Source organism: Orcinus orca, chromosome 9 (genome assembly GCF_937001465.1).
Source record: "Orcinus orca chromosome 9, mOrcOrc1.1, whole genome shotgun sequence".
Lineage (NCBI taxonomy): Eukaryota > Metazoa > Chordata > Mammalia > Artiodactyla > Delphinidae > Orcinus > Orcinus orca.
In genome coordinates this window covers 23,267,910-23,286,946 of record NC_064567.1, presented here as the reverse complement: position 1 = coordinate 23,286,946, position 19,037 = coordinate 23,267,910, and the positions used below count along the sequence as shown (strand labels likewise).

The window sequence follows — 19,037 nt, the reverse complement described above, 5'->3', positions numbered from 1 at the left end:
AATTTCAACATTTTATCAGTATAAATCATTGAGGGTTTTTTTTTCTACAAATCTTCAAAAGTTTATTTTACACTAAAGCACATTTCAGTTTGGACCAGTCACATTTCAAGTCCTCAGTAGCCCCATGTGGCCAGTGGCTACTGTAGTGGACAGCACTGAAATAGTACATCCCAGATGCCCTGTGGAATTGACAGTAAGGAGTTGCAGGGAGCCTAGACTGGCATTAGGAAACGGAAATAGGACAAAAGAGACAGTTGGGTGACTAAGAGCTGTTGATTCCTCTTAGTCTTTCCTTTTCGCTGTATTCTATTCATGTTTTCTGTCTAGATTCTCTAATTTGTTTCCTTTCGTCTTTTTTTTAAAAATCACTCCTTTCTGCCATTTTTCCTTTTAGTTGTCTGGTTTTCTTTTCTTTTCTTTTCCTTTTTTTTTTTTACTTTTTTGACCACACCTCGGCTTGTGGGATCTTAGTTCCCTGACCAAGGATCGAACCCTTGCTCTCAGCAATGAAAGCTCAGAGTCCTAACCACTGGCCTGCCAGGGAATTCCCAGTTGTCTGTTTATTTTAGATGCTACTATACCTTCAAGTTGTCTGTTTATTTTAGATGCTATACCTTTCTCTCAAGTAAAGCTTTTTTTTTTTTTTTTTTTTTTTGGCCATGCCGTGTAGCATGTGGGATCTTAGTTCTCCAACCAGGGATCGAACCCGTGCCCCCTGCAGTGGAAGTGCAGAGTTTTAACCATTGGACTGCCAGGGAAGTCCCTAAAGCTATTTTTATTATCCTCAAAATAATTTCAAAATTTTCCCATTGCTTTAAAAAAAGGAGCTGCCTCTTAGCAAGTAGTTACACAATTAGTGTGATGGAAATTAGCATAAGTAAAGGAGAAGAGATGGAAGATACTACAGATGTCTTTGTTACAAATGTTATTCCATTTTAAAAGATATTAGATAATTTTATATTTCCAATTATTATTTTTACTCATAGTAACTTAATTCTAGTGCACCACTGGTTTTGTGTTTCATAAGACAATTTGTTTTTAGGCTTCTGATCTTTACCTGGAATGTTTATTTTAAGTGTGAAAGGGAGACTTAAGCCCTTACCTCTATCCCTGTATGTCACTTCAGTCCATTGAACAAGTCACTCCTTTACTCAAATTTTGTCTAATTATACCTGCTATTTATTTTCTAGAGTTATTCCAGTTGAATTACTCCTTGAATACTCTTTTCTTCTAAGACTCCATGACGTACTTTGAGAGGGGTAAGCAGTGGGAAGATGGAATTTTTTTCCAAAATGATTTTTTTAGTGGAGTTCATCAGCACAGTGGAAATAAATGCCTGGGTGCATTTACTGAGCCCATTTCAAAGTCGACTGTTTCTTTTTTTTAATATTTTATCTTTTAATTCTTGGTTTTTGCCATTTTATCACCATTTCTAAAACGGAGGAACTCATTTTGAACCTCTTGAGAGGAATTAAGTTTTATAACAGTTAAGTACCATCATTTACCAAGCATTGGGGCCAAATAAAGAGATACTTCTATCTCCCTCCCATCGTATAGATCAATTGTTTCTTGAAGCTACTGAAACTATCAGCTCTGTGTGTATGACTTTGTTTTGCAAATCATCAACTAATGCAAACACTTTTACATTTTGCGTGCCGGGCTTTGTAAAGCTAAAAAGTCTCCCAAACAGTATCTTCCAGTTTCTAGGGGTATGCTAGTTTCTGCCCTGTTGAGAGGAAAGATCAAAAAGAAACAAATGGTCTTTGCCTCTTACATTTAGCATTAATAAGTCCCCAGAGTTATACTGTTGAGCCATTTAAATTTATTATACAGCATTGCAAGCATACACAAAATTAAATAGAATAGTATAATGAATCCCCTGTACTTACGCCCAGTCCCAGCAGCCATCAACCCATGGCCAATCCTTTTAAATCCATATCCACGTCTTACCTCCTTTATTATTTTGGAGTAAATCCCAATCAGCATCTCATTTCATCTGTAAACATTTGGTCATATCTCTCTTAAGATACATATGTATCTCTAAAAATTTTTAAATAAAATCTCAAAAAATTAGTAATTCCTTAATATCATTATATAGGTTGAATTTTTTTAAATTGTATTTGTTTGTTTGTTTGTTTGTTTATGGCCATGTTGGGTCTTCGTTTCTGTGTGAGGGCTTTCTCTAGTTGCAGCGAGCAGGGGCCACTCTTCATCACCGTGCGCGGGCCTCTCGCTCTCGCAACCTCTCTTGTTGCGGAGCACAAGCTTCAGATGCACAGGCTCAGTAGTTGTGGCTCATGGGCCTAGGTGCTCCGCGGCATGTGGGATCTTCCCAGACCAGGGCTCGAACCCATGTCCCCTGCATTGGCAGGCAGATTCTCAACAGCTGCGCCACCAGGGAAGCCCAGGTTGAATTTTTTAATAGAAAATTAAATAGTATTAATTCTTATCCTTACTCTTCTAGCTTTAAGATGCACTTACATTATGTTGTATATTCTAGCTTCTATTAAAAGCATGTCTTTCAGGAAATTCCCTGGTGGTCCAGTGGTTAGGACTTGGCACTTTCACTGCGGGGGCCGGGTTTGACCCCTGGTTGGGGAACTAAGATCCCGAATGCCGTGTGGTGTGGCCAAATTAAAAAAAAAAGAAAGAAAGAAAGAAAAATACGTCTTTTAAACGCACGTTTTCCTAACGTGCGTTTCCTAATACACATGTATTCCCTATTTCAGAATTTTGCAATCTGTATACAGTGAAAGGTCTCCCTGACCCTCAGGACAGCTAGGGCGAGGCACTGGCCAGTGGATCGTACAAATACTGTGTTTTCTGAATGTGCTGTAACATGAAAAAAGAATTGGCAAGACCTGCTCTGAGACTCCCAATTTGTGTTTAAGACAGAAAGGAGTAGTTCTACTCTTAACCCTCAAGTTCAGGAAAATGACAGTGCCAACTGTAAAATGCTGGAAATAGTAGAATTTAGTAACAAGTTTGATGTCCTTTATTCAAGGGAAAACAATCCATGGATCGGGGGAGTAAAGTACCTCACAAGCAGTGGAGCATTCTTCCTAGGGGGTTTTGGGCAAGAGCAGGCTTTATAAAACATTAGAGGGGCAACTCGGATGCAGGACATGATTGGCTAGGAGGACAGGGATTTCCTTATAAAGGTAGCAGGTCATCTTTTCTAAGGGTAAGGTAAGTTGACTGAAGCTGAGCTGGAGGGTTGTGATTGATATATGTTAGGTTTTCTTAGCAGTGTGGGCTGACTTAGGTTTAGATTTGTGGCATGGGCCGGGCCACTGGGGCAGCCTCCATTTTATGGGTCCCAACATACAGATTACTTTTATCACAGGTAAATAACTTTAGAAGTTACTTAGACTTATATTAGGTGTGTTCCCATACCTTACATGAAATGCATGTACACTTACTTTGATATAGTGTAATTTAGGAGTCTTCAGACTTTCACTCATGTAATTCCCAAAAGAATTTTGACAGTAGCTAAGCCTGTGCGCCACAACTACTGCCTGCACTCTAGAGCCCGGGAGCCACAACTACTAAGCCTGTTTGCTGCAGCTACTGAAGCCCGTGCGCCTAGAGCCTGTGCTTTGCAACAAGAGAAGCCACTGCAATGAGAAGCCCGTGCACCGCAACAAAGAGTGGCCCCCGCTCGCCGCATCTAGAGAAACCCCACACGCAGCAACAAAGACCCAACGCGGCCAAAAAAAAAAAAAAAAAAATTTTTTTTAAATACTTAAAAAAAAAGTATACTCTGTAATTGGTTGGTGGACAGTTTGACTTATAGACCTCTCAAGTTTTCTTTAGGATTTAAAACCACATCTTTCTAAAACTAGTGGTCAGGTTAATTAGTAGTGAAATGGAATGTAGGGAACAACTATCTTATGAAAGTTGGTCTTTACCTTTCTTTTTATTTTTTTAAAAAGAAATTTATTTATTTATTTATTTATTCTTGGCTGTGTTGGGTCTTCATTGCTGCGCCTGCTTTCTCTGGTTGCAACGAGCGAGGGCTACTCTTCGTTGTGGTGCACAGGCTTCTCCTTGTGGTGGCTTCTCTCACTGCGGAGCACAGGCTCTAGGCACGTGGGCTTCAGTAGTTGTGGCACGCGGGCTCAGTAGTTGTGGCACACATGGGCTTAGTTGCTCCACAGCATGTGGGATCTTCCTGGACCAGGGATTGAACCCATGTCCCCTGCATTGGCAGGCGGATTCTTAACTACTGCTCCACCGGGGAAGTCCTGGTCTTCACCTTTCTTGACGCTAGTCATCTCCCTTTGTTTCTGCATTTTTTTTAAAGGATCCTCTTTGCTCTCATATCATTCAAGACCAACAGCTGGAAATATTCTTGTTGCAAGATCAATAATCACACATCAGGAAAACTCCTTGCTTCTTAAGGTCTCTCTGACCTAAAATACCCTTATAACTGCTATTAGGTTCCAAACTGATGAATGAGGAAAAAGGGTCAGGTCAGATTTGCATGGGGCAGTCTTTGAGAAAAGACAAACTCATCTTCTGTATGGATGTGTATTCACACAGGTGACATGTACAGCCATGATGGAAATGCTGATGAGCCAGAATGGGTAAAGACTGAGAGAGAACAATTTGTTGAGTTTCGAGATAAGAACCGAGATGGGAAGATGGATAAGGAAGAGACCAAAGACTGGATCCTTCCCTCAGACTATGATCATGCAGAGGCAGAAGCCAGGCACCTAGTCTACGAATCCGACCAAAACAAGGTAAGTCTGTCCAGGCCCAAACAATCTATCAGTGATCGAATTCTGTTTCTAGGGGATTGCCTAAAAAATTCCTGTTAAGGTACATAGAGCATTTAAGGTCTTAATTAGTTTGAGTCTGCTATGGATCTAAAGTTGGCGATTGAAAACTTACAGGGCAGCGCTAGCTCTCTGATCTCATTTTAGAAATCCCTTTGCCCAATGTTCCCAGCATTGGAGAAATTTAGGCCTCAGAAAGAGCCTCTGGATATAGCCTGTGCCCAGCATGCATCATCTGCTATCTTTGGAACCCCAAGAAATCTTCTTTGCTTTTTTGTTGTTATTTCCTTTGTTCTTTTATCTTTCACAGGCTCATTTTGCCTACTCAAAGCTGGTTGTTTCCTTCTTAAATCAAATATGCTTTTTAAAATTAAATCATTTGTAGGAGCTTATAAATCAGCTTTTCTCTGAAACCTGTTAAAATTACCCTTGATCAATTATCTGAGAAGGCATTCAGTTCATTAAAAGAGTGGTGTTACTACTGAGCCCTGTCACCTTTTTCAGAGATTTGAGTGCTCTCCTTAGAGCAAACTGAAAATCAGTCTAAAGTTGGGGGATTCTAGAATTCTAAATGTTCTTTTATTTAGACTGATCTTCGGTTTTAATGTAGTTTCTTTTTTCTTTTTTTTAAATTATTTTATTTATTTTTGGCTGCGTTGAGTCTTTGTTGCTGCGCGCGGGCTTTCTCTAGTTGTGGTGAGCGGGGGCTACTCTTCGTTGTCGTGCGCAGGCTTCTCATTTGGGTGGCTTCTCTTGTTGCGGAGCACAGGCTGTAGGCACAGGCTTCAGTAGTTGTGGCTCGCGCAGGCTCTAGAGTAAAGGCTCAGTAGTTGTGGCGCATGGGCTTAGTTGCTCCACGGCATGTGGGATCTTCCCGGACCAGGGCTCAAACCCGTGTCCCCTGCATTGGCAGGCGGATTCTTAACCACTGCGCCACCAGGGAGGCTCCTAATGCAGTTTCTTATTGAGCCTTTTTGAGGGTCAGTCTGTTTTGAGTTCTTGCTCAGTCACTTCAGTAGCCAGGTGCTGTGTCCTGAGACATGTGAGAAAAGGAAACTGATGTAGTCATCCCTTGGGAATCTAGCCTAGATAATTCTTGAGATGAGTATCTGAGCCTTCATTTGGGGTTCTGTCTGGAATCTGATTGGTGACTAGGTCATTTTGGAGTTGAAGACTGTGCTTGATATTAGCATATTTCATTGTTCCTGTTAGACAAAGACTTGATTCACTTTGAAGTATTTTTCCTGGCTATTCTTGACTATCTCTTACCCATATCTAGGAGATGTCCCACATTTTGCTCGAAAGGGAGCGTTTTCTTCTCAAAAAACAAACCCATATCCCTAGCATAGAGCTATTGAGCTATATTATTTCCATCCTTCCACTTAACTTCCTTGATAAGAAAAATGTATCAACTGCTGTTTACTTCCCTCTTTGCGTGTGTGTGTGTGTGTGTGTGTGTGTGTGTGTTGGGGGTGGGCAGTGAGGATTGAGTTCACATTTAATTTAGTGGGAATTAGAATCGTAAATCTTGACTAACCCCTGTTGTATGTTAACAGTGTTCTAAATTTGAAATAAGAAATATATTTTGCATCAATTCACTGTTCTCTCTACTTTCAGGATGGCAAGCTTACCAAGGAGGAGATTGTTGACAAGTATGATTTATTTGTGGGCAGCCAGGCCACAGATTTTGGTGAGGCCTTAGTACGACATGACGAGTTCTGAGCTGCAGACAGAGGAACCTACATTTCTTCAAAAGTAATTTATTTTTACAGCTTCTGGTTTCACATGAAATTGTTTGCGCTACTGAGACTGTTATTACAAACTTTTTAAGACATGAAAAGCTGTCTTAAAAATCCCGTCCCCATTCCTCCTCCTCTCTGAGGGACTGGAGGGAAACTGTGCTTCTGAGGAAAAACTCTAATTAGTACACTTGTGTTTGTAGATTTACACTTTGTATTATGTATAACATGTGTGTTTATTTTTGTATTTGTTCTCTGGTTGGGAGTATGATATGAAGGATCAAGATCCTCAGCTCACACTTTGTAGGCAAACGTTAGCCCTTCACTCTGTCTCAACCCTTATCATATAATTTTTATAATTCTGAGTTAATTAATTTTAAGCCTGAGATCAATAAGAAATGTTCAAGAGAGAGAAGAGGGAAGAAATAGTCCCCACAATTTATATTTAGAGAGATAACACTTAAACTTGCCTATTGAAAAGTACCCTGCATAAGTAGGAGGGGCCGAATATTTCATTCAGCTGCTCCAGGTCCAGGTCCTGGCATTGTCTGGGCAAGGACCGATCCCTGTGCTGTAAGAAAGCTTGGCTCAACTTGATTTCATTCATTCTTTTTTTTTCCTTCCCTGTAAGACTAGCTGTTTGCTAATTTTGTCAAGCACAGCTGTGGTGGGAAGAGTTGGGGCCACTGTCTTGAAAATCAGTCAAGTACTGAGTGTGATCTCTTTACAGAGCTATACATAGAAACAGCTGGAAAACTAAAGGAAAAATACAAGTGTTTTTAGGGCACATGCTTTTTTCTGGGTATGCATCTATTGAAGTGCGCAAGACTGTCTTGCCTATTGAATCACTGTAAGTGCCCCTATTCAGCTCCTATTTCCCCAGGTGTTCCAAGGAATTAATCTGCACTGCAGTTAAAATGTACTCCTTTCCAATCATGTCATTGAAAGTGCCTTTAATGAGAGAAATGATCACTGAATGAGGATTCTCTTAAGAAACTCGAAGATAAAATAAAGAGAAGATTATTTGGACCACCTTAAATGAAAGCTTAGAACCTCCTAGTGTGGTGGGATTTTTTTCTTTCCTTTCTCCTTTGGACGGTGGTTAAATAGCAGTATTAGTTAGGGGCTTGGTTGCAGTGTTCTTATCTTGTGGGCTGGTTTCCAAAAACCACATGCTGCTGAATTTACCAGGGATCCTCGTACCTCAGAATGCTAACCACTTACTACCAGGCCTGTTTCTGTGTCAGCTGGAGAGCTTGAGCTAAGACTCAAAGATGAGAGGGCTCTTTGGTTTGAGGACCATTGCTCACCCTTCCTGCCTTCGACCCATCACTCCCTACGTTCCCATCTCCCCACTGCCAAAAAAAAGTTTATCATGAATCAACATGGCCAACCCTGATCAAAGAGAGGGACATTGTAGAAGGAGCTGAAGAAACCACCTCTGTTCCCAACTCACTTTACCTATATTTTACGTAACAGGAAACTGTCCTTTTTGGTCCCTTTCATACAGATGGACCTCTTTTGAGAAGAATTATTATATTCCAAGTTTTTAGCCCTCAGGTTACTAAGACAAATATATATATATATATATATCCGTTATTATTTCATATATCTTTCTGGATAATACATTCAGGTGGTGCTGGGTGATTATTATAATCTGAATCTAGGTGTATCCTTTGGTCTTCCACAATCACGTTGAGGTGGGCTACTTGGCCTGGTAAAAAGCCGGATATCGTGTAACTCCACCCCAGCCTTTGCATTGAGCTCTTGAGAGTGGATACATTCTTTTAACCCCAGTATAAGGGAGTGGAAATTCTCTGCCTTCCAGATTCCCCATTTTTGTTGTTAAGAAGATCAGGGATAATTAATAATGCCCACCAACCCTGGCTTGGAGAGGGCACGTCATGAATTGTGTGGCAGGAGATCCTCATAGGTCACTAGGTACAGAGAACCCAGGCCTTATGTTAAAGTCACGCACCTAGAAAGCAAACCTCCATCTGCTAAGACAGCAACTTCTGGATGCTGGGTGCTCATCAGTAAGCATTGTACTCTAATCTCTAATGATCCCCCTGGATTTTTTTTTTTTTCTTTTGGTTTAAATCAAGCCTGAGGCTGGTGAACAGTAGCTGCACACCCACATAGTGTGTTCTGTGAATGCTAGCTCTCTTGAATTTGGATATTGGTTATTTTTTATAGAGTGTAAACCCAGTTTTATATTCTATAATGCAAACAGGTACCTATCTGTTTCTAAATAAAACTGTTTACATTCACTGGGTTATGAATGTCCTTTATTTTCTTAAGAAATGGAACTCTTGCTTAGAATTATGGGTGTTATAAAATGGCACAGAAAAAGAGCTCTCCTAGAAGGTTTATCATACCCCCCACCCCAACCCAGAGAAGTTACTGCCTTCTCCCAAATTGGTTACTCTTTTCTTCCTATTCCTGAAATCTTCTAGCATCCTTCTACAGCTGTAACCCTTCTCTGCTTCCCTTAGGCCATATAACTGGAGAGGAGCCCAGCTGCTCATTACATAATTGCCTGATACCAAACACAAGCCATTTCTGAATGTACACACATTTATCTTGATTTTTATTTCAAAAAGTCTCTTCTTCAGGGGGTGGGGAGAGGGAGTATAAGGTAAAACAGTTTTTTGAACATTTTGTATAGTTTATAAATTGTATTAGATGTGCAAATTCATTTTGAGAACATGAAGGGAATTAAACCATTAACTTTAGTAAATACACAGCTTAAGACAGATATATAGGTTTAGCCAGATAGGAGGTGTGGGGGGAAAGGAAGCACCTGGAATATTCATGCTGGTACAGGGGTTTGTGGGCATGGCTGTCCCAGCCAAAGCGATAGCAATTACTGGCAGTGACAGCATAAGAAAGTTCTTTCAAACTCATTTGGGACCTACTAAAGGGTTTTTTTAAGGTTTTGTTTTGTTTTGTTTTGTTTATTTATTTTTGGCTGCATTAGGTCTTCGTTGCTCTGCTTGGGCTTTCTCTAGTTGCGGTGAGCGGGGGCTACTCTTTGTTGTGGTGCGTGGGCTTCTCACTGCGGTGGCTTCTCTTGTGGAGCACGGGCTCTAGGCTTGCGCGCTCAGTAGTTGTGGCTCGCGGGCTCTAGAGCTCAGGCTCAGTAGTTGTGGCGCACGAACTTAGTTGCTCTGCAGCATGTGGGATCTTCCCGGACCAGGACTCGAACCCATGTCCCCTGCATTGGCAGGCGGATTCTTAAACCACTGCGCCACCAGGGAAACTCTAAAGGTTCTTTTTTTAATGTCTCTCCCATTTCTAAAGTATTTCCATAAGTTTGTTTTAATTCAAAATGTATCATCTTTGAACAGATCCCCAGTAGGGAAAAAAATGTTACTAGAAAGGAAAATAATTGTTGTGTACACACTGAAAAATCATCAGCCAGACTGCTTTACAGTTGCCGTGTATGTAGAAATCTGTTCTCCAAGTGCTGTAAATTCTGCCACTTAAGAGTAGAAACTGGGCTTCCCTGGTGGCACAGTGGTTAGGAGTCTGCCTGCCAATGCAGGGGACATGGGTTCGTGCCCCGGTCCGGGAAGATCCCACATGCCGCGGAGCGGCTGGGCCCGTGAGCCATGGCCGCTGAGCCTGCACGTCCAGAGCCTGTGCTCCGCAACGGGAGAGGCCACAACAGTGAGAGGCCCGTGTACCACAAAAAATAAAAAAAAATTAAAAAAAGAGTAGAAACTGATGATTGTTGAAATGGCCTTTGGGGTGGTCTGAAGTAGACCCAGCTGGAACAGTAGCTTTGTGTAGGTAGGAAGGAAATAGTAGGAAAATGGAAAATTGACCTCAAATTGCTATCACTCCCCTTCCTGTTTTCTGTGTTGTAGTAGTTTGGTTTTTGACAGGCAAGGTAGAAATTTCCTTAAATGTAAAATCCTTGTTGCTGCAAACAGGCCAGTATGGGGCCAACTTGGCTAGAAGAGACGGTAGAAACTTCCATTTTCTGGGAGCTAGACATGTCAGACTCATCTGTCATGGGCCTTCCACACACCATCTCCATGATGCAAGCTTGGAACTGGAGGAAAGAGCAGAATTGGAGATAGTCCCCTTGGTAGAGCGGTACAGAGGAGATAACATCAGGAAGCATAGGGGAAAAAAGATCTCATTCTTTGTATCCTCAAAGCCTTGCACAATGCCTTATACACAGGATCTCCTCAGGTGGTTTTGATTATATCTTCCCAATACTGAGAGCTAGCTATATTCCAGGCTAAGACTACGCACTACTCCTGGGTCTACAGTGATAATCCCTACACATTCTGGCTAACTCTGAGAATGTGTAGAATTTCACTGTTGGGAGACCTCACAAACCACCCTGCCCCATAAGAGCACTGTCAAAAGTGACCCCAGAATAGCCCCGCCCACCCACCCCACCATTACTTGAAAGCGCTCCCAACTGGGGAAGGACTGCCAATTCTGTTTCTGTCCAGGAGGTTTCGCATTCGTTTTGAATCCATCTCTGGAAGTGAGGAAACAAAATAACAATTCTCAAAGCAGAGTGTTAGCTCTACACGGCAGGAACCCTCCTTGATTTGTCTGAGTTTGGGTTATTAGCTTAGATTCAGGATTTGGGATAGGAAGCCACCTGGTACCTTCAGATGATAAGCTGTTTTAGAAACGTACGCATGTGTTGTGATCTCTGTGTTTCACATAAATGGTCGTGCAGACTAGAAGTTGGAAAGGATTAAGAACTCGTGAAATGGAAATTTAGGGGCACTGCTGATCTATCAGTTTTTCAGTGAAACGGAAAGCCTTTTCACTTCTCATCCTGCCCTTTGGAGCAACTCGAATTTTATGGCTCAAGTTGTCTTCCCTGAGTTCTGTGATCTTGTCTGGATGACCACGCCTTCATCCCTGGGCTTACTTACCAGGTGCTTTCTAGCCTGCTAAGGGTTTCCATGCCTTCCCTGTTGACCCCAAGAAACCCCTTGAGTGGAGTCCCAGGTGCTTGGAGTTAAAAGTCATTGTTGAGAAGAACCAGGTCTTAGGAATATAAATAGAGAGCTTTACCTGCTTATTCATGAAGCAGTAGATGATGGGATTGTAGACGCAAGCACTCGGGGAAGAAGGCAGGAATGGTGACAAACCGTAAGTCCACCCCGTGGTTATGGTTGTTGACTATATACATGGCCAGGGCAGTGTAGGGCGTGTAACAGAGACAGAAGGATCCCACCATCATCACCACCTTGTGGCTCACCTCCCGCCCAGCCTTCTGGGTTGTAGCTGCCTCCTGCTGCTGAGCTGCAACCTGGTAAGAGCACAGAAAACATCACACCCTCTTATCCCTGGCCCTGAACTCCTAGATCTCTGGACTCTTCAACTAGGGGGCCATCTACTCTAATTGTCTCTCTGCTGTCCCAGCTTTTGGCCTAGTCCCTCTGTTTCCCCCTCCTTGAGGAAGGCAAGATGGAGGCAGCTCTCTGGTCTGTGACGATGGAAAAGATCACATGCGTCTCTTGATATACCTGAGCAGGAATTACTCAGCCTTATTCTTCATTTCATCATCTCCCTGTCCCCACTTCCTTCACTGCTTTTTGATACCCCTCTACCTGACTGGACGTTTCCGAATGTTTTATGTTCTAGAGCACTTACCCGCTCTTCCCTCTCACCTAGAGCCTTGTGATCCCTTCCTCCCTGACCCTCACGAAAGGCACTCACAGCTCTGAAGACCCCCAGCAGCTGAGAGTAGGAGAAGCAGATGAGGGAGAGAGGCACAGTGTAGCAGAAAATGAAGAGAAACCAGGTATAGTACTCGCTGTAATATTTGGTGCCCACGGTGCAGGAACACTGAAGACCCTCGGGGACAAACCTGCAAGGGACCAAGCACTTACTCACTGTGAGGCTCAATTAGTAGAGAGGGAGATGAGATTCTTGGGTTGTGTTCTCCACTTAGAACCCAGAATGACTTCAGGCAGCGGGTATTTTCTGTCCTCACCAGCGAGCCTTTAGCAATTGCAACTGCAGGGTAAACTTTAGCACTTGTCTCCCACAGCCCTTTCCCTTATTTATTCCACCAGCTCTTTAAAATTTAGAGGTCAAAGACTATACCCAACTCTCTTCCCGCCCTCGCAACCTGAGCTTCTAGCTACATCAGCACAGCGGCCCCGCACTCTCACCGGCTCCAGCCAAAGAAGGGTGGGATGGAGACACCAATACCAATGGTCCAGGTGGCCAGGACCACCATCAGTGCGTGCTTGGAGCTGAAGCGGAAGTTGCCGAAGGGCTTACAGATGATGATGTAGCGCTCAAAGACCAAGAAGGCCAGTGACCAGCCTGTCACCAGACCTGTGATGAAATGTGAGGGTAAGAAGGTAAACAGCCCCACTCATCCTGGCAGGCAGAGTGGAATACAGATGGGGTGGAGAAAGCACAGGGAGGGAAGGTTGGAGTGGTTAGTGAAGTAGAGTTTGGGACTCGGTCAGACTTCTAGTCTGGGTGGCTTTATATCTCAGTATGCAAAAGAGCACCAAACTTCTATCCCCCAGACTCCTCTTTGGGGCCCACTCTCACCCAACAGCCTGGCCCCTGGTTCCAATCATGAAGCGGTGTCCTTTGCCTCCCCCCAGCCGCCTTCTCCTGCAATACCTGCTGTACAGCCCTGGAAGGCCCCCAGAGCACAAACATGGCGGCCAAAGACAAAGTATCCATGACAGCTGGTGATGAAGACGACAAAGACAGAGAAGATGCAGTAGATGAAGCCCCGCAGGGATACATTGACCAGAATGTAGTTGAGTGGCTGCCGCAACTTTCTGTAGCGCAGTGTGGCCACCAGCACTGTGGCATTGAGTGGTGTCCCTACAACGAAGACAAAGCCCGTGAAGGCTGCCTGGAGGTGGAAGGCCCAGACAGGGGCGAGGCGGTACTGAGGCCCATCCCACGGCCCCACCAAGATGTTCTTGAACAGAAAAAACTCCTCCTCCTCTGACATCTTGCTCATGGGATGTCCACCACCCCCTCTGATTCCCCTTATAGATCATCCTCCCACCACCACTTCTCCCCGACCCTGCCAAAGAACCTCTCCTCCAAAGCCACTTTGGAGCTCCCTGAAAGATCAGTGCTGATCCTAAGCTTCCTAAGGACAAAGTTTGGGATTAAAGACCCTAAGCCCCCACCTAAACCTTTTGTGACCCCAAAGCCGATTGTATGTTCTTTAGAGGATAAGAGTGGGCTCAAAGGATCCGGACATGCAACGGTCAGGTGCTGTAATGAATAGGAGTGGGCTCATTGGGGCCTGGGAGATGCTGACCCATGTTTAATGAAGACCCTCCATCGCTTTTTTTCCCCTTTGAGTGGACCTATGGAAGGCACCCTTCTTCTTTGACTTCAGGCACTACTACATCCCTGTAGGTGTTTACACCCCATCTGCCCCTTTGTGGAAGGTGCCCCCTAAGTGTCCCTCTCCAGGGATCTTGGGCTCACAGCCAGCCTGGGAAGCAGCCTCAGGCTGCAGGAAGGGGCAGGGAATGGAGAGTTCCCTGGAGCACCTTAGTAACAGCCTTCATGGAACAGTTCAGGGGCAGCTCGACAATGCCTAGAGGTCTAAGGCACCCCAGGCTGCCAGTTTCTTCATGGTGAGTCTACCCAGAGAGGGAACCTTTCCTACTCAGACCTCCCCCAGCCAGGTCGAGGTTAGTTTGCTCACTGTCTCTCTCATGCCATGTTCACACCTGCCCCTGCCCTTAGCTCAGCAGTGCCCAAGCTGCCAGTCATCCTGTCTGCTCATCCAAGACCTGCCCAATGAATTACGTAATTCACTGTCCAGAAAGTCAACACAAACCAACTGTTCTTCAGATTATGACAGGCAAGAATGGGGTTTCACAAAGGAGACATCGGTGTGATATAATAATGTCCTCAACAGCATTCCTGAGTAGCACAGCAACCAGTTTCACAGGATCGGGTCTCCTGCTGACTATTACCCTCAATATGGGCTCCACACAAAGCACGATTCAGAACTGGACATAAACCAGAACCATTCGGCTGGGGGCCAAATACCAGCTCTGCCAGGCTACTCTAATCCAGAGGACATTTCGACTCTCTAGAGGCTTGAAAGGCATTATTCCCTAATGTCTCTAATCATTGCTTCTCCCTGCTTAGTTTTTTTTCAAGTGGATTGTATATGCCTGGGGCTCAAAATTCAAAAAGTACAAAAGAATATACAGTGAAAAATACATCTCTTTCCCACCCAGGCTCCCAGTTCCCCTCTCCAGAAGCAACCAGTGTTCACTTTTTGCTGTGTTTTTGATGCGTAGGTTGAAATGATGTGTTGAGCTTGAAATGTGTTGTGACAATGTTGTCTGTTAAATACTGACCAGTCAGACTCTCCAGGCAAGTGGTGAGATGACAGAAAGTTCTACATGCTCTTGTGAAAATGAGGAATCGTCCAAGGATTTGCCTGAATGAAAGCCATCCTCACGCCTGGGAGGAAAGAGGAGAAACCACCCCCACCCACCCCGCCCCGAGGTAGAGCCATGACTCTTCCTAGAGAATTTCATCTGCTGGCTTTGAAATACAGAGACAAATGAACCACTGAGGGCCTAAACTCCTACAGCCTAGATCAAGGCCACAGTAATTTTAGCCTGGAAAACAATGCATGGTAGATGGCAATGGATTTCCACCAGGGCGGCACTCCTCTCCCCCACCCTGTTACCCTGGAGACATTTGGAGGTATGTGGGGTGGGAGGGGGGTGTTTTATGGCTGTTGGCAAAGAAGGGGATTACTGGTATTGAGTGGGCAGGACACTGCTCTGTACAGGCCACACTGAGAATGATCCTGCCTCATATTCCAATAGTACCCCCAGAGAAAAGCACTGGCTGGGACCCAGTCCCGGTCTCAGCCCTGAAACATTCTCAGCAAAGTCCCCCTGGCGCCCTTGCTGGGAGACACCTCACTCCTTGGCACACCCAGCGAGAGAAACAATTAGGAAATGTGTACTGAGGTAATGGAATGACGCGTTGAGTGGCTTTTATTTATAAGCCAGTTTAAAGCTGGGGAACAGCTACCCAAAAAAGTCCCTTTGGTTTGAGAATAGATGAGCTGTTGCTTTTCTCTCTGGCCATGATTGGTTAGTGGAGCCAGTCGTCTGGTCCAGACACTCTGGATGGGGATAATAAAACTTCATCCCCTGGGTACAAAGGAATGTTAGCCAATATGTTCTCTAAAGCGAGGGCCATTCTTCCCCATATCCAACAGACGCGTTGGTTTATTAGGAAGCCTGCTTTTGCATGGATGGTGGGAGGGTTTCTTTAGGCTTATGGCTTTTACCTCGAGCCAAGTAATGAAGATCCCCCTGAATATCTGTTGCCCCTGGTGGTTTTTTGGTGCACACTCCTGGCTTGCTTTCTTTCCCTCATTCACGCATTCATTTATTCCACAGACATTTGCTAAGAGATGCCTACAACAGCAGTTGTGCTGTGAGGATGAAATGAGATTAATCTGGTAGAGTGCTTACCTAAGGCCAGGTACACAGAAATGCTTGGGAGTCGTTTGTTTCGTCAGCAGGATTGCCAAGTGCCAGACACGAGGCTGGATCCAAAGATCAATAAGACAGATCTCTGTCCCCCCAGAAGCTCCCAGCCTCCTAGAGGGAACCCCCCTCTAGGGGGTCAAACAAGGGTCCTGGAGGTGTGATGGATGTGGTACAGTGGCAGCACAAAAGAGAGAGCCAGACAGAGCCTACTGGGTCTCCTACAAGGCCCCAGTTTCTGATGTGTGACCTCTCCCCTCACTCTCATTTGGGGAATCCCAGCCTGAAGAACCCCACCCAGGCCACCCTTAGCCGATCGGCAGGCTCTTCCCTGAAGCTTTCCTGGGTGGGATGAACAGGACAGGCTGGGGTGAGGGAGGAAGTGTGGGTATTTTTATTTACAGGATGTATTCCCATCTCTGGTTTTCTAGAAAGTCTGGATAGCAGTGTGTATCGCATTTAAAACACGCTTTGGATTCAGATAAATGTGCTTCATATAAGTCGAATTTGGGCACGTTTCTTTTTCTTACAGTGGGGTGACAGCTATCTCGCAAGGCTGTTATGAGGTTAAGTAAGATCTGTAAAGCACAGATCACACTGCTCAGCCCACGGTAAGCATTAAGTGGCAGCTTTCCGCTCATGTATTTTCTCCTTGCCCTCATGTTGCCATCATAATAACCCCTTTCCTTTGTACAGGACTTTACAGTTTGCAGAGTGCTTTCACATACGTTTTCTCACCTGATCCTCAAATTACCCTGTAAGGCAGACAGGGCAGGTGTGACTTCCCCACCTGACAGATGAAGAAACTGAGTAATTTAGCAAATATCACCTAGTCAAGGGTGATCTGGGACAGACTTCTTAGTCCCCACCTAGGAGGCAGATGAGTTTGGAGGATTTTTTCTGGTGGTCTGATCATGAGGTAAGAAAGAAGAGTGCTTCTTCATGGGTGCAGGAGATGCCAGGCAGGCCCCCTCAGCCCTGGGGTTCCCGCAAGGGGGGCTGGCTGGAGACTGGCTCCCTCCCTGCCCTTCCCCAGCAGCACCCCACGAACTCCGCTTGGCAGCCCTGAGGGAGAACTGGATGGTCACGGGGAAGATGGGACCTTGCCTAATCACCATGTGGCTCCACAGTGGGCCAGGGAGCAGTGGAGAGAGGGGCAAGGCCTGCTGGAGTGCAGCCGACCTGGGCTGGGAGCCAGCCTGGACGGAGGAGAGAGGCCCTTCTAGGAACCACAAACTGCGGCTACTACTGATGTAGCAAAGAAGACACAGCTGGCAAAGAGTAACCCTCAGTGGCTCTTTGGTCTAGGGCTATGATTCTCACTTAGGGTGCACGAGGTCCCGGGTTTAAATCCCAGATGAGTCCTACTTTTGCTGGATTTTTCTTTTTTTCTGTTCCCCTTTCCCCGCCACACAAGTATACGTTGCCTGCCCTTTCTCAAGTTGAAGCAGAGATGACCCAGTGGTGAGTGAATAAAGGACCCTGAAGACAAGCTGCCAGTCAGTCTCCCCATTAGCCATGGCCTGTATATACCCATTATTTCCGCTGAGGCTAAGCCGAGCAGAAGGGGATTGGCATAGCTCCAGGAGCTGAACCTGAGAAGGTGGAGCCAAAGGGTTCCCTCGTGTTAGGCAGAAAGCCTCTCAGAGAGCCTCAGATAGAGAGCGGGTGGTCAGAACAATCAGGGCCTGAGCTGGAGGTTCAAGAAGAGGCAAACTCTCCATGTAAAACCCAAGCTATGAAATGCACTGGCTTCAAAGTCCAAAAGCTAGGCATAAAATCACAATTCGGAGTCTCAGCTTTCCTCTTGGTAAAATGGGAACAATAATATTCATTTCTTAAAGTTGAGAGGATGAAATCAGAAACTGTATGTGAAAACACTTTGCAAACTATAACACACCTTACAGACATAGGGATTGTTAGGAATACTACTAAAGATAAAGAGACTCTGGAAAGGAAATTCTGACAACATGACAGACTGAACTAATGTAGTTTCTCTTCACCCAGTGTCCCGTAAAACACACACAGAAATACTACATAAAACAATTTAAAAACTAACATATGAACAATTGCAAAATTGGTTTAAAAAGGGAAATTCCCGGGCTTCCCTGGTGGCGCAGTGGTTGGGAGTCCGCCTGCTGATGCAGGGGACACGGGTTCGTGCCCCGGTCCGGGAAGATCCCACATGCCGTGGAGCGGCTGGGCCCGTGAGCCATGGCCGCTGGGCCTGCGCGTCCGGAGCCTGTGCTCCGCAGCGGGAGAGGCCACAACAGTGAGAGGCCCGCATATCGCAAAAAAAAAAAAAAAAAAAAAAAAAGGGAAATTCCCAGATAGATAACAGAATTAAAGAAAGAATATAAAACTAAACAAAGGAGGAGGAGGAGAAGGAGGAGGGACTATCACAGTAGCCCATGGTTCATTTCAGACACAGATCACAAACATATACCAGGGACATGGAGATGTGTTCTAATGCTTTCAGTTATAGGCTATGTGCCCTCAGCCCACCAGAGACAAAGAGCTGGGACTGAACCCCCTGCATAAAGCTCAGAACATCAAAGATCTACCTTATCCATGGAAAGAAAACTAAAATGGCACACGCCAGTTCAACGAAGCAGAGAAAAGGGTTAGAAATCCAAGTCAACCCTGAGAAATTGAAGTCTGAACCTGAGAAAATGCTTGTGTTGCATCTGGATTTATGTTATTTGCATGATGCTGAATCCTTAAGCAGAGAAATTAAATATAAACCTGGTTTAGGACAACTTGAAATCCCTAGGAATACCACACAGCCTCACAGAAGCAAGAAAGAGCTCTCCAAGACTGTTTTCATACCCCAAGGTATATGAGAGTCTCACTAAAAAGTGACAAATCAAAAACGCCTACTGGGGCTTCCCTGGTGGTGCAGTGGTTGAGAATCTGCCTGCTAATGCAGGGGATATGGGTTCTAGCCCTGTTCTGGGAAGATCCCATATGCTGCGGAGCAACTAAGCCCGGGAGCCACAACTACTGAGCCT

The 19,037-nt window shown here is 44.8% G+C and overlaps 2 protein-coding genes across 5 annotated transcripts in view; one reads left to right on the top strand and one right to left on the bottom strand.

Moving 5' to 3' along the window:
• Positions 1-8,790, top strand: part of CALU (calumenin) — a 28,410-nt gene extending 19,620 nt beyond the window's left edge. For all 4 annotated transcript variants that reach the window (XM_004272225.3, XM_004272226.3, XM_004272224.3 and 1 more), the window contains exons 6-7: positions 4,546-4,745; positions 6,399-8,790. In XM_004272225.3, coding sequence (XP_004272273.1) covers positions 4,546-4,745; positions 6,399-6,503 — 305 coding nt within the window. In that variant the 3' untranslated portion in view covers positions 6,504-8,790. The remainder of the gene's footprint in view (positions 1-4,545; positions 4,746-6,398) is intronic.
• An 820-nt stretch (positions 8,791-9,610) lies between these two features.
• Positions 9,611-16,343, bottom strand: OPN1SW (opsin 1, short wave sensitive). Its single transcript, XM_004272260.3, is given in 6 exon segments — positions 9,611-10,580; positions 11,573-11,624; positions 11,626-11,810; positions 12,221-12,371; positions 12,679-12,847; positions 13,148-16,343. Coding segments are annotated over 6 exon segments (1,062 nt in total). The 5' UTR covers positions 13,500-16,343; the 3' UTR covers positions 9,611-10,427.
• Between the last annotated feature and the right edge of the window lie 2,694 nt (positions 16,344-19,037).